The sequence below is a fragment of the Chroicocephalus ridibundus genome, chromosome 1, assembly GCF_963924245.1.
Source record: "Chroicocephalus ridibundus chromosome 1, bChrRid1.1, whole genome shotgun sequence".
NCBI lineage: Eukaryota > Metazoa > Chordata > Aves > Charadriiformes > Laridae > Chroicocephalus > Chroicocephalus ridibundus.
In genome coordinates this window covers 76,717,747-76,732,781 of record NC_086284.1, presented here as the reverse complement: position 1 = coordinate 76,732,781, position 15,035 = coordinate 76,717,747, and the positions used below count along the sequence as shown (strand labels likewise).

General features: G+C 41.2%; 1 protein-coding gene across 4 annotated transcripts in view; it reads right to left on the bottom strand.

Moving 5' to 3' along the window:
* Nucleotides 1-15,029, bottom strand: part of LOC134518108 (cohesin subunit SA-2-like) — a 68,504-nt gene extending 53,475 nt beyond the window's left edge. For 3 of the 4 annotated variants that reach the window (XM_063340369.1, XM_063340390.1, XM_063340379.1), the window contains exons 1-7: nucleotides 14,942-15,029; nucleotides 14,340-14,519; nucleotides 10,210-10,294; nucleotides 9,451-9,597; nucleotides 7,901-7,997; nucleotides 6,815-6,891; nucleotides 2,050-2,121 (exon numbers count right to left, since the gene is read on the bottom strand). In XM_063340369.1, coding sequence (XP_063196439.1) covers nucleotides 2,050-2,121; nucleotides 6,815-6,891; nucleotides 7,901-7,997; nucleotides 9,451-9,597; nucleotides 10,210-10,294; nucleotides 14,340-14,383 — 522 coding nt within the window. In that variant the 5' untranslated portion in view covers nucleotides 14,384-14,519; nucleotides 14,942-15,029. Of the gene's footprint in view, nucleotides 1-2,049; nucleotides 2,122-2,700; nucleotides 3,268-6,814; nucleotides 6,892-7,900; nucleotides 7,998-9,450; nucleotides 9,598-10,209; nucleotides 10,295-14,339; nucleotides 14,520-14,941 lie in introns of those variants that run through there. The other variant, XM_063340400.1, reaches the window with a different exon arrangement.
* Between the last annotated feature and the right edge of the window lie 6 nt (nucleotides 15,030-15,035).

The window sequence follows — 15,035 nt, the reverse complement described above, 5'->3', positions numbered from 1 at the left end:
TGCAAGAGTCAGTTCAGAGCCTAATAGTAGTAGCAAGTGCCAAGATAGAGAGGGAAGTCCCTAGCAGGCCCCATTAAATGCTCCTTGATCATTCTCCTGGAGAAACTGGCTGCTCATGGCCTGGGCAGGTGTACTCTTCGCTGGGTAAAAAACTGGCTGGATGGCCGTGCCCAGAGAGTGGTGGTAAATGGAGTTAAATCCAGTTGGTGTCCAGTCACAAGTGGTGTCCCCCAGGGCTCGGTGCTGGGGCCGGTTCTCTTTAATATCTTTATCAATGATCTGGATGAGGGGATCGAATGCACCCTCAGTAAGTTCACAGATGACACTAAGCTGGGTGGGCGTGTTGATCTGCTTGAGGGTAGGTTGGCTCTGCAGAGGGATCTGGACAGGCTGGACCGATGGGCTGAGGCCAATGGTATGAGGTTCAACAAGGCCAAGTGCCGGGTCCTGCACTTGGGTCACAACAACCCCATGCAGTGCTACAGGATTGGGGCGGAGTGGCTCGAAAGCAGCCCGGCAGAAAAGGACCTGGGGGTGTTGGTTGACAGCCGGCTGAATATGAGCCAGCAGTGTGCCCAGGTGGCCAAGAAGGCCAACAGCATCCTAGCCTGTATCAGGAATAGTGTGGTGAGCCGGACTAGGGAAGTGATCATCCCCCTGTACTCGGCACTGGTGAGGCCCCACCTCAAGTACTGCGTTCAGTTTTGGGTCCCTTGCTACAAGAGGAACATTGAGGTGTTGGAGCGTGTCCAGAGAAGAGCTACAAAGCTAGTGAGGGGTCTGGAGGACAAACCTTATGAGGAACGACTGAGAGAGCTGGGGTTGTTTAGCCTGGAGAAGAGGAGGCTGAGGAGAGACCTTATCACCCTCTACAATTACCTGAAAGGGTTATTAAACATTGGAATAGGCTGCCCAGGGAGGTGGTGGATTCACCATCCCTGGAGGTGTTTAAAAAAAGGGTAGATGGGGCACTTAGGGAGATGGTTTAGAAGTGGCTTTTGTCAGGGTAGGTTAAAGGTTGGACTTGATGATCTTAAAGGTCCCTTCCAACCTCAGCAATTCTATGATTCTATGACACAGACAGTAGAGAGATAACCTACAACGTTCAGGAAGTACTTACTTGATCACAGTAGCTTACTCCTCAATCTGAAAAGCAGCACAAATACAGGAAGACATCTCACTTTTTAAAAGCATTTCTACTGTCCATCTATATCATAATGGGATACTGTTTAATAGTAACATGCATACTGTAAATATGCAGACAGAACAATGGGCACACCACCTAAATTTAGGCACCTAACTTGGGATTCACTTAGATTCCCTCCATACCAGTAGAGACAAGCAACTCTACTTCCAGAAACCAAGTCAGATTAAGTACTTAACACAGGTTCTTCCAGAGAATCATTCAAAACACGCAACTGAGGCTCTTGCTTTGACTCATCCTGGAAACGTTTCTCTCTTTCAGTCTATGGAAAGAGAGGAAAGTCAAAGTGAAGTGCCAAAAAGGCCACGATCCTGCAAGTCTTTTATGGGAAGAGGCATTACAGAAAAGCTGTTTCCGTTCTCAAAATATTCTTCCCTTCAAACATCTATGTTTGCAAGAGAAGCTTTTGATGTAACAAGCCTTTGAATAAACCTGTCTGCCAAGCCTCTGTGTGCATACATCTGCGTGCATGTATGCATGCACGCATGCACGTATGTAGAACTTCCTGGAGGGGATGGGGAATGCTCTTGAATACCACTGCAACTTGACATACACCAGTCTATTCAAAATGCTAAGGAGCAATCCATCACATCCAACTCGCCAAGTCACCTTTCACCTCCCTTTAAAATCAATAGCAAGAAACAGGCACTTCAAAAGCGTGAGTGCGTTCATCCAAACTAGCAGTCTAAAACTGACCAGGTGAGGGAGACATCAGAAGTGCATGATTATCTCCATTCACTAATGCGCAGTTTAAGATGACTAGTTCTTATGTATTTGCCTACACTGGAAATACATCCATAAAAAATGCTACACTACAGTTGCAGAGAACTACAAAAGAGCCTTACCATATCCACCGGCCAAGTAACTGTCAGGATCCAAGGATAGGCCACGAATTTCTTATACTGCAACCCAGTTTCCTGTAGTTCATGAGACAAAATTTTAAAAGCTTTTTGATGAAATGGCACAGTTAACTCATAAAGACAAAAACATCACAAACCATGCATCATATTTAAAAGCCTATTAAAACTAAAGACACGTGGCTCATAAAGTCCAATGCATTAAACAAAATCTAATCCCTTCTCTTCTCATTAATTTTAAACAATTATAGAAGAAAACCACACTTTTATATAAAACCTGAGTTTGCTTGCTACAAGTAAGCTATAACTTGGTTTTAAAATCTATAAGCAAATATATACAAGGTATAATCCTCATCATTAATTCTAAGGTATGCCTTCCCAGCAAGTCTAAGTATATACCCCTTTACAAAATTTAGTAACTAGGTACTGTAAAACATCTAAACTCTAGAAAATCATTCTCAGCTTTTCAAATTATAGAGAAATGTTTTCAGCACTAGTGTGACTTGATTCAGAGATGTTTCCTCAACTCTGCAATTATTCCAATACAAAAGGCACAAAATCTACAGCTCTATTAGGCTCAGTGAAGCACAACAAGTATTCCTATCCCCATTTGTCTGTATAGTTATGCATCATACTTACTCTTCCATTGCTAAACATTTAAGCAACAAAATGGGAGAGGGAAGGAAACCTATAAAAGAACAAAGAACCGCTGCAAGAATAAAATGCTACATACAGGAAGAAAAGCAGAAGAAACAGAATAGGGTTTTGGGGTTTTTTGTTGTTAGTTTTTTGTTTAGGTTGGTGATTTGGGGCTTTTTTGGGTTTGTTTATATTTTGGGTTTTGTTTGGGGTTTTGTTGTTGTTGTTTTTTGGGTGTTTTTACTCAGGGATGAGAACTCTCTGAGGCACGTTTTCTCCAGACTGAACGGGCTCAGCTCTCTCAGCCTCTCCTCATATGAAAGATCATTAACCATCTTTGTGGCCCTTTGCTGGACTCGCTCCAGTAAACCCATCTCTCTCTTGTACTGGAAAGCCCAGAACTTGACTCAGCACTCCAGATGTGGTCTCACCAGTATGAGTAGAGAGGAAGGATCACCTCCCATGACCTGCTTACAATGCTCTGCCTAATGCAGGCCAGGAGGTCATTTGTTGTCTCTGCTGCAAGGGCACATTGCTGGCTTGTGTCCACCTTGTCATCCACAAGGACACCAAGATCCTACTCTGCAGAGCTGCTTTGTGGTCAGTTAGCCTCCAATGTGTAGGGGTGCATGGGATTATTCCTCCCCAGGTTCATGGGGTTTCCTGTTGTAGAACTTCATGAGGCTCCCCTCTGTCCAACTCTCCAGACGGTTGAGGTCCCTCTGAACAGCAGAGCCACAACCTGGTCTAGCAGCTGCTCCTCCCAGTTTTGTACCATCTGCAAACTTGCTAAGAGTACGCTCTGCCCTATTGACCAGGTCATTATTAAAGATGTTAAACAGTATTAGGAAATATCAAACCCTTGGGTACACCACAAGCAATTAGCCTTCAAGCTGGAGTTTGTACCACTGATCATTACTCCGTGGGCCTGGTTGTTCAGCCAGTTTGCAGTCCACCTCACTGCCCGCTTACCTAACTCATACTTCATCAGCTTGTCTATGAGGATGTTATGGGAGGCAGAGTTAAGTCTTACTAAGGTCAAGATAAACAACATCTGCTGGTCTCTCCTCATGCACCAACCTAGTCACTTCGTTATAGAAAGCTATCAGGTAGGTTAAGAACAACTTCCCCTTTGTAAATCCATGCCAACTGCTCCTGATCACCTTCTTGTCCTTCACGTGTTTGGACATTATTTCCAGAATTAGTTGCTTCATCACTTTCCCAGGGATCAAGGTGAGGCTGACCAGCCTGAGTTCTTCAGATCCTCCTTCTTGCCCTTCTTGAAAATGGGAGTGACATTTGATTTGAGTCTTCAGGAATCTCAGTCACCATGACCTTTCAAAGATAATCAAAAGGGGCATCGCAATGACATCAGCCAGCTCCCTCAGCATGCCTGTGTACATTCTGTCAGACAGCATGGTCTTACGTATGTTCAGTCCCTTTCAGAGTTCCCTAACCTGATCCTCCTCCATGGAAGGTAAGTAGTTTTTGCTCCAGACTTACCCTCTAGTCTCAGGGATGTAGTATTTCCAAAAGCCAGTCCTACCAGTAAAGGCAGAGGCAAAGAAGGCATAGAGTACCCCAGGCTCTTCTGTGTCCTTTGTCACCAGGGCCACCACCCCATTTAGCAGTGGGCCCATGTTTTCCTTGGTCTTCCTTTTGCTGTTGATATATTTGTAGAATGTTTTCTTGCTGCCCTTTCACATTTCTTGCCAGACTCAACTCCACTAACATTTGCCGCTAACACTAATGAGAATTTTGGGAGGGAGCATTGGTACATGGATATAGTGTTGCAATTAATTAATGGAACAGTAAAGCAATGGTTAAATCATTGAAATGATCAAGAATGAAGAACTACAGAAAAACCTTTAATTTTCCAATCCTCTGAATGCTAGAAACAAACAATATAAATCAAAACAGAAGATGAGGTACTCAAGCAGATATCTGGTAATATTCTCCACTCTCATTACTATTTTCACTACTACTATAATTTGTTTTCAAAAAATACTTTTGAAATCACAGTAGTCCTATATGGCACTACTTCTCAACTAACTTAATCACTAAGTTATGCTTCCATCTTATTTATGAAAAAGATGAGAGAACTACATGTGAAAAGAAACACAAAGAGAAAACAACTCACTTGAAAATAACAAACAACTTTGGTCTTGTCACAGTTCTGCTTTAAGAGAGATTGGTTTAATCCTCAAGCATTTTTTCAATTACTTAATAACGGTGGTTAACATAAAATAGTTGCTTCACACATATTTTTTTCTATACTAACACTGGCTTAATAGTAGTCATAATATATCAATTAAACAAACTGAGAGATGTCTTTGTGACAAAGTAATGGAAGCCTGTCAAGGAGGACTGTAAACGCGCTCAAGTGACTTGCAGCTGAAGGTGTCAAAAAACGCGTATCTCACACTAATTGTTGTTTAGTCTTGTGTGCTTGACAAGTAGAACATCTGCACTTAGATAACACAGGCCTGTGATGGACTCACAGGCGCCTTATTGAACAACCTTGAGATTCCTGCCCTGCTGCCATAAAGATGAAAGCACAGTGGAAAACTATGCCTGCTTGAATCCCTGATATACAGGCAAGAACAGCAGGTTCGAACTCTATCTCACTAGCAAGGACTCTCTCGCTGGCAAGCAAAAACTCTCTAGCAAGGACCGAATTTCTTAGTGCCCGTGTTCCCACTTGCGTGCCTCTGCCTGGGTGCTGCTTCAGAGATCCCTCTGTTCATGAGGTATCAAGATTAAATTTACTCTTTGCATTTCATCCATGGTTCTGTGGTTGTTCCTGCATCCTGCCTGTGTGAGCTCACCCAGTCTTTAAAAATACTTAATTCTGTATAAATCGTTGTAGGAGGGTTTTTTAGAGTCTAAAAACAGGCCAAGAATTTCAGAATTCACTGGATTTAGAATTAAAGAAAAAAAGAAAAAAAAAAAAGAGAGACACAGAGTATCTAACACAGGGATTATCACTTTCTTCACTACAGTAGCATGTCAAAATAGTGCCCCAAAAAACAAAGTTACTTTGTTTTTATAGCAGGTAGAATACAGCTTCTAAGGCAACTGTAGAACCATCTTTTCTGCCCACCAGGACAGGCGAAAAGGTTACAGAGCTGTAACACATCCAGGCTGATGATAGCAACAATCACATCTTCGTACCGGCCAGAGTGCCTACCCTATCATGAGTGCTATTCAGGGCTAATTTAGTTGGGAAAGAAGTGCCAGATTACTAATTCATATGGCCAGACGCATATCAGATCATTTCTGTCAAAAATTAGCCCAAATGCTACTACACTTCTAAAATGAAGAAAACCATGTTGGCAAATTCATCCTCTGTGGGAATTTCTACAGCAGCTGGTCTTTGAGAGATGCTCAATTAAAGCAAGGCTGATGGCTGCTGCTTGACAAATCAATTCAGAGGTGGCAAATACAGAGAAAAGGCACAGAAGCAACTGTGAGAGTGCTGCAGAAAAACTGATGTTGGCATAATTAGCCAAGGAGCAGCCTAACAGAGAAGCAGTATTATAAAACTATGCATTTTTCTTAACAATCCTCAAGAAATGAGATATTCACTACAATTATCTAAAAATCAGAATTGCATTTTTTCTTGTTTCATACGACATAATACAGTTATAAAAATCACATTGTCAGTAAAACAGAAGGTAAAGATTCAATAAAAATATCAGCTAAAAAATAGCTTTGAATTAGCTCATCAGTAATCCACAATAGTATTTTTAAAAGGGCCTATCAACCAAATACCGCAGTAACCGTTCACCTGCTGCAATGACAGGTTATATTTATCTCTATAAAGTCACTATCAAAAGAACTCCTTAAAGAAAGACAGGTTCAGGAAGACTGCAGTTAGATAGCCCTAATAAAGCTCTGAAAATAAAAGTGACTTACAAAAAAAAATCCTGCTGCTGGTAAAATGAGTCATTACAACACCAAATTTCTGTTATGAAAAACAGGATTATTTTCCTAAATTAAGGAAATGGGACACAGCTCCTGATAAGCAGCAGGAACTCTGTCCAGGTTGGTTATTAAGGTAAGGCCTATTGTTTATACAAAAAAAGACATGCAAAATCAAAGCTGTGCCTACCTCATCGAAGTTCTCTGTCATTTTTTGCATGACATCATTCTTCTGCAAACTTTGAAACATCTCTGCTGTTACCATGCCTAGAAAAGTAATGTTTTAAAAACAAGAGTTACCAACAACCGTATTACATTAATCAAGTCCAAACAACGGTAAGGATTTTATTTTAAATTTAGAAACAACAAGAAAAGGCAACTCTGTTTTATCTCTGTTTACACCGGTGTGGGCAATATATATATAGGGAGACACATAAATTCAGTTATAGTAGAAAATACTGACAAACCAAAACTTAAATTCATATTAGAGAAATCCGCCCTGTGCTCTCTGGCATGGCTATTTCTTCATCCATTCATTTACTTAAAGGATTTACTAAAATTTTGCCCACTGCTAGTCTAAGACCCCAACAGATTTTCCATAAGAGAAGGCATATTACTCAAAGACCTGGAAAAAAATTTGAAGCGTAAAAAGGTATGTTCTAGCTGCTTAAATACACTCAGAAGTTTCAAGCTAACAGAATAGTCTTCTTAAAACTCTTACTTGACATCCTGAAGCATTTCGCTAGCAAACTGTCCCAAGAAGTCACTGTGTCTCAATGTTTGTTATGAAATAGACAGCTTCACAACCCTCTGGTAAAAGTAACTGCAATGGGGTAAGAGATTGCTTTTCTAGACACCAAAGCAGGGAGCTTAATTTGCTAGTTGTTTATTTTCAAGGAAAGATAGTAGCAAAAGATACTAGGAAATGACAAGACAAATAGCGACTGAAACACTGGATTTTAATTAGAACCATCATCAAAGCCATCTTCCCTACGTGGGGATTCTGCAAAGTGATGTGACATGCCGCTTCAGAAACCTGACCTTCCAAACCATGTTCAAATACAACTCGGAGTTGGTATGCTGTAAACACAGAGTCAAAGAATTTAACCAGCAACATTCTTTGCTGTTAGTCCTGCCCATCTGGAGTTCGTCTTAACAAACAGTACAGATTATAAGCACATGATTTACTGGAGAGAAAAGAATCCATTTTAGAAAGCACACTTCAGATTACTCTCACCCACAGACAATGGAAAGGGCTACTAAGAGGGTAAATTACCTTGGCAGCCTGAGCACTGAATGAAGAAGTTGATCAGATCTAAAAGCGCCACATTCCTGTCTTGTTTATAAGCTTCAACCCAGTCGTCTACTACAGACTAGAACAAATTAAAGAAACTCATTAGTCAGAAGCTGAACACAGCATGCTGCACTCCAGTGAGGACATTCATAATAAAGGCTAACAAACTAACACTGTTCCATCTCCATTAAATAATAAAAATGAGAATAAACTCCACGCCATTTTGTTCCATTTTTAATAGTGTATGCAAAAGACTCCTCCTGGGGAAAAACGAAGTCTTGAACTGTTCATTCTGCTCTAGGCAATGTTGCCATTCACAGATGCTTTGTTCCCTGTTAACAGGGAAAATAACCACAGCTTTAATAAATTTAATATACAAAAACCAAAACATCATCCTCATGATTTCTTTCCAGCATTGAGGTAACATTTTCATTTAAACAAAAACAAACAAACAACAAAAAAAGAAAACAAACAAAAAACCCCCACCACATTTAACCTCTGCACCACCTAATTATTATTATTAAATTAATATTAGCAGTTGTCCCTAGGAGTTCTCCCCTTCTTCTCTAGCATCCAGTTTGTGCAGAAGGCTGAAACAGTTCACATACTACATTTAAGCTAAAAAAATAACTCCAAATTTCATTTCTAGGGCAGTCCAGCCTACAGCCTGTACGTGACACTGGCCTGTTGGGACAAGCCATCCAGGCTTCAACGCACCTGTAGTGCCACACAGCTCTAATGAATTCTAGCAGCAGCAGCCTGGACTCAAGCTGCTGCTTTTCCAGGCCCTTCATATCGTGCTTTGCAGAGTAGAAGCTGAGCTCGTCAGGGAGCTCTGCTGAAGTTAACACAGCCATAGCACGGCAAAAGTCCATCCACATAAACGTCTTGGAAAAACTAAGGTCTCACCTCCAAAACATAAATGTACTTTTCATGTGTGCCCACATACACTTTGCTTACAGACACTACATACTGGACACATATGTATAAACCTGTATAAAAATATTCGGGGCTCTAGATTTTAGTCCCTCATACACAAACACAATATACACATATGCTCACAGGGTATGGGGAGGCGGGCTTCCTCACACTGACCACAGTTGATAAGTATGTAAATGCACAGGAACCTGACTACTATGCAAAATGCTGTCAAACTGCATTGGAATGGAGGTAAAAGAAAAATACCAAAAGGTAAGTTGCCAGGAAAAAAAAAAAAAGCCTGATTTTCAGAATCCTGAACAACCAAAATTTTCTAGTGATGAACCTTTTCTGTATTTTTTAATTCCCTTTTCATATGTTCAGACATTGCTTTAGGAAGACTGGTTTATGTACATATTTCCTTCCTCTTTTTTTGAAGATGCATTCTTTTCAACAGCCATGCTCGTAACGGTTTTTCAATCAAACACTTTTCTTCCCCACCTATGACAAAACCGAATAAAATTTCAATACTCCAGAGCACAAATAACTGAAATGACCGCTGTTTATCCATCTTCCCTCCACCAACTCCTCTCAGAATTCAGAGCTAGAAATACCTGCATGGCCTGCTTCCCCATGCTAACCACTTCAAACAACGTAACTGCCTCAACCACTTCGCCATTCTGCAGCTGGCTCACTCTTCTGCTACTGGAAGAATTTCTCCTTACGTTTTCACACTGTTCTCGAACCTTCCGTTTCTCTCTCTGAAACAAGCAAAGCAAAGAATGTACGTGAGAAAATGCAACATGTAACAGCCGTTCACAAATACGTGACCTACCCCCAATAACAAGTTTATTTTACTCTCATTGTAATGATTTCCCCAGGGTGCTAACTTTTAAGCTTCAAGGACACCGATAAAGCCTTATCAAACATGACCATACTAGAAGGGAATGAAAGAAAGGATTTACCAGTTTGAATTTTTTTTTCAACAATGAGTCGTAAGCATAGGAAGGCATGACACGAAAGTAGCTTCTGAACAGTTGTGTACTAGCCAGAAGGCATTTTTCAGTGGCAGCTGTGATTTCTGAAGAATAGACAGCAAGCACAGAAGCTCTTCTACGTCTTTTCACTCACAGGGTAGACACACAACCTGCAAAGTAACGTCAGCTGCACACAATGCAGCGTGAACACACGCTGAAATGAACTGACTGTTCAAAAGCCAGTATTGAGGCTCTGACGACAATGGAATTTGCGGGTCAAACTCTAGTGACTATCCATTAAATTGCGATTTTTTAAATGTAATACTCAATTTTGTAACAATTGAATGAGAGAGAAAATAAATTCCATAATAAAAAAAAATACTTAAAACAACTTACTGGTGTTTTCAGGTTGCCATTTCTCACACAGCTGCCATTCTGCACAGCAGACTCAGGCACAGTCTCATCATGGACAGCATTCTCTCTGAAACATGTTGAAGGGGTTAGCAGTGAGATCACAGAACTACAAACTTCAGCACAAACAACAGAAGAAAATAAAAACATGTATAGGTATTTTAATATTTTTAACGAATCATTTAGAAGTTACGCCGTTTTCTTACTAAAAACAAAACAGCTAACTGTACAACAGAAATTTGGGGCCTTTTTCAAACTATTGGTTTTCCTGTAAGATATACAGATAATTAGAAAGCTAGCAAAACTATCAAAGATACCAAGGAAGTAGAAAGTAAGTAAACGAAACAGAAAGCTGATGTTGACTTAAGGCAGCCTTTGTTGACTTAAGAGCTCTGCACCATGAATCAGTAACACAAGTATGCATTCACTTCGTGGTTGCCCTGAACAAAACAAGGTAACAACATTTGATTGGTCTACAATTTAAAATGAGAGGAAGAAACTTTTTAACTTTGTCTATTAAACACGCTGAAGAAAAAAGACACATGAGAAATTCCATTTGCAGGTCATTGCTAACGCAATGAAGAAATAACTTTATAAATAAAGATGCACCTTCTGGGAGATCTGAAGCCATATATTTATCTGCAATGAAATCATGCCACTTGTCATCATTCCCAATGCTAACAATATGCTTTGCCAAAGGTCATGTTTGAGCAGAAAAGCTGGATCCCACTTGTGCAGCCGATCCAGTACTGGTAGCTGGCTGCTATGGCCTCCTTTTAAACTACGGTGGCCAGGACATGAAGCCAGTTGACTTATACGATAAGAAGGCACAAAAAGAAAGTAAATATGAGAGTGTACAGTTACTTTAATTTTCACGATATGGCTGCAACAAGACAGCGTACCATCACAAGTGACCCCTTTACAAAGAAAAGAATAGTGTATTACATTGTCAGACATAGTCAGCTCTCCGATATCCTGTGCTGGCTAACCCAGACGGAGAATTAACTGTGCTATGGACGCAGAGACAGCTCAACTCCAGCTAGGTTTATTAATGCCACATAACCACTGTTGTTGTTCTTCCCAAGACTGCTTTGCAGAGGCAGTATATGACTGAAACAAATCCTCAGGCTGAATATTATCAATTGCAGGACGAACGTCCTGATGTTATGTTGTTAGTGACAGCAGACAGAAGTTTTTATTTAAACACATCTCTGTTTACTTTTTTAATCTATTGGGACATTTCACCATAAGTGATGTAGAATTAGGCTTCCAAAGACTCCTATAAAAATCTATATAACTATAAAAATCTATAAAAATATATCAAATTTCTAAATACAATCGTGCAAAATCTTAACTTCCCTACAGAGAAAAGTCCTATTAAAATTTAATTTCAATGTACTCCTTGCCATAGAAAAGTTCAAAGCGTGCTACAGTGTTTCACAGATGGAAGCCAAGACAATAGTTCAGGATGAACCAATTCTTACGTTAGCTGCCTGGCCATCTGCAAGTTATAGAAAAGAGAGGGATGACCTATAGTTCCCAACTGAGTCAGCATGCTGTAAGCAACAGTTTGCAGAAGTTTTCAAATGTTTTCTTTGATTTGTAATTGTGAGCCACAGAGACTAAGTATCTCAAGGACCACTAGAGACTTCCTAGTTGAAAAAAACAAGCAACAAGAGATAGCAATATGTATTGCTTTTCTGATGCCAGTTAGCTCTTCCCAGATTCTTCTACAGACCACGAATAAACAAAAAGTATCCAAACATGTTTGTCAAGGAGCTGCCTCTCCTATGTGATTAAATCCTTTCACTCTCTGTTTCAAAGCAGAATGCAACATTATGGGGTTGGACTAACATGTCCTTACTTGCATTGTTTCACTAGAACTACAAGTGAGATGCCAGCCAACATCGTGGTAACATGCACTACCTGTTTCTGCATTACACCTCAACATAATGCTCAACACACTGTCAAACAATTTTCCTGAATTGTTTGCATGCACTGTTTAGCAACTTACTCCATTCTATAATAAACATTTGATTACAGGGACTATAATTGAGTCCAAGTCAAATTAAAACATTTAAATAATGAAAAAATCAGAACTGCTGCAGGACAGTTCAGTCAAGTACTTGTCTGATCATGTACTGCTTTTAATATCTCTGTCTAGAATATACTTCTTTGAAGCTTTAACTCATATGTCTCTTTCCCAAGAACATCCTGAAGGATGGCACTACAGATGGTACCTACTGGCCCTGTGCTACTTAGTTTGTCAGCTTATGCCAGGCAAAACGTACCCATGGCAAAAGGGGCTCAACAAAGTAAGTGAACGTCTGGTATAGGGACCAGCACGCCTACCAAAGCCCTGCAAAACCTGCAACAATGAGAAGAGGGTTGATCTATAGCTTCCTCCTTGGGCTAATGATGCCAAGTAAAACAACATCTCTGTGATGTTGTAACTTCCACACATGCACTAAACATCTGTCTTAGACACTCAGCAAATGTAACTAAGCACTAAATACTAACACTAAAAAGCCATTGAGTTTCTGAATTGTTTTGGTTATCAGCACACCACACCACATAGCAATGCCACAGGAAGCACCATGCTACAACAGACAACCTACACAAAAGAAGAGATTTTTTTAAATCCAGATACTATCAATACTCATGCTTCTCCTTTCTCTTCTTTTTTTTTTTTTTCCTTTTAATACTGGTGTTTCCAGTAAGGCTATTCATGAGGCAGGTACTTAAACATTTTCAGGAACTAGACCAGACCCTAGAAACTGAACTCCGTGAAACCACTTAGAAATTAAGTGAGATATTTTAATGGAGGTTTTATTTGCACAACTAAGTTCCTGTTGAAGAAACTGTTAAAAGAATTAAGACATCCTCTTACCTTCTTGAGCAAAATAGGAACCACTGTCACCTAGTAGAGGATGACACGTGATCACTTCTGCAGCAATCCTTATACATAACTCCAACTACAGGACTGCAACAGTAGGTCTGACAAATTTTGAACTAGTTTTTTTGTTTGTGTTTTTTTGCTGCCCTCTGTTAGTCTGCACCATCCCAAGCATTATTGCATACCTAAACTCACTGCCTCATTCACTGGTAACAAACAGTTCTCAGCCATTTCCTTTGTTTCCATCAGCAATCAGTAAGAAAGCAGACGCAGAATTCCATTCCTGCCTCATCCTAATTTTCACCTTTATGCCCTGTTACATGTGGCTCACAGACTCATTTTTACCATGCATTCCTGCCACAATATGATCCTTTCACTAACACTTGAAGTATTGCTGATAAGATAAAACCACTTGAAGTAGGGGCGAAGCAAAATTCTTCATCTAGGCCTCAAACACGGTATTGTTGTGAGAATTTCTGAGTTCAGTTTTCTCGTATTAATAAATATTTGGAGCAGATTTAGTGACCCAGACTTAAAAAGAAAGCTACCTCTTTAACAAAGACATAACATATTCCTTTAGCTATGTAAAAGGAACAATTAGTCTATGCTACTGGAAGAATCCTACCTGTAGATTTTTAGGTGTATAGATTTCAATACAACTGCTTCATCTTTTAGAAGCAACATAAGAATCTCAGCTAAACAATTGCCAGGTGCCTTCCTGACACTTCTGAAACTAAGAAGCTGGCTTCAGATGAAACATATTGGAAAGGATATATGGGAAGCTATATTAATTGTCATCATGGACTACAATGCCCCCCTCACTGCCAACAGGGAGACTATGGAATACTTAGCACTCTTGCCCCTCAGCATCCCCAAATTTACCACTGAAGTGAACACACGCATTGACTATAAATCTGCTCGTTATTCTTTTCAAAGTATGTTCATTTGCACTGCAGTGAATAAGGCACAGAAAAGCTTGTAAGGCCAAGGTCCCTGTCAGTCAACATGAAACACTACATCGAGAAGATGCTAAGCAATGCATAAAAGGGAATAAAACAGAGACATTAGTAACGAAACATGGCACACAGCCAATCCCTTTTTTCTTCCCTCCCACCCAAAATGACACATTGTAGACTGCCCCACTATCCATGGGGCACAAAGTCAAGGGACAGCACCCTAGTTTACCAACAAATTTTTTACAAACTGTGGCAGGCCTTACTTTTGGCTGGGAAGGTTACTGGCTGCGTTGGGCTCGGCTATCATTTCCGCTACATTATTTAAGTGGCGCAGACCACATGCTAACGCAACCAGCACCAATTCCGAGGAAACTTCACTGGGACCAGTGGCGTCAAACGCTTAATGAAGCTTCGGCTCTTGCGGGTGAAACAGCAGCCAACAGCTGCGAGGAAAAAGAAAACAAAGAGAGTTAATTCTAGGTGGTTCCCCTAAAATTAAGCCGGAAAGTCCCCCCACAAAACCAGGTCACAGAAGAGAGAGAGAGAAGTTAACCGAATTTTGAGAGAAAAAAATAATTAAAATAGGAGAATTTGGAGGCGGGACAGCTGCACCTGACGGGAGCCCTAGCCAAGCGGTGCGTACCGGGCCGCCCGGGCCTCTTACCTAGCCCTCCATCCCCCTCAGGCCGACCCCCGCTCTGCCCGGAGAACCACCCCAGGGGCGCCGCCGCCACCACCCTGAGGGGACGTAACGGGAGGCGGTGGGCCGGACCGGGAGGCGGGGCGCCCTCGCCCACCCGCGCACACAGACGCACAGCACCGGGAGGCGGCGGAGGAAAGGAGCGGGACGGGGCCCGTCACTCACCTGCCGCCGGGGCCGCGCCGGCCAGGCCCGGGGCCGTGGCTGCGGCCCGCCGTCAATCACGGCCGTCCCTTAGGGGCGCCGCCCGGCCTATCAG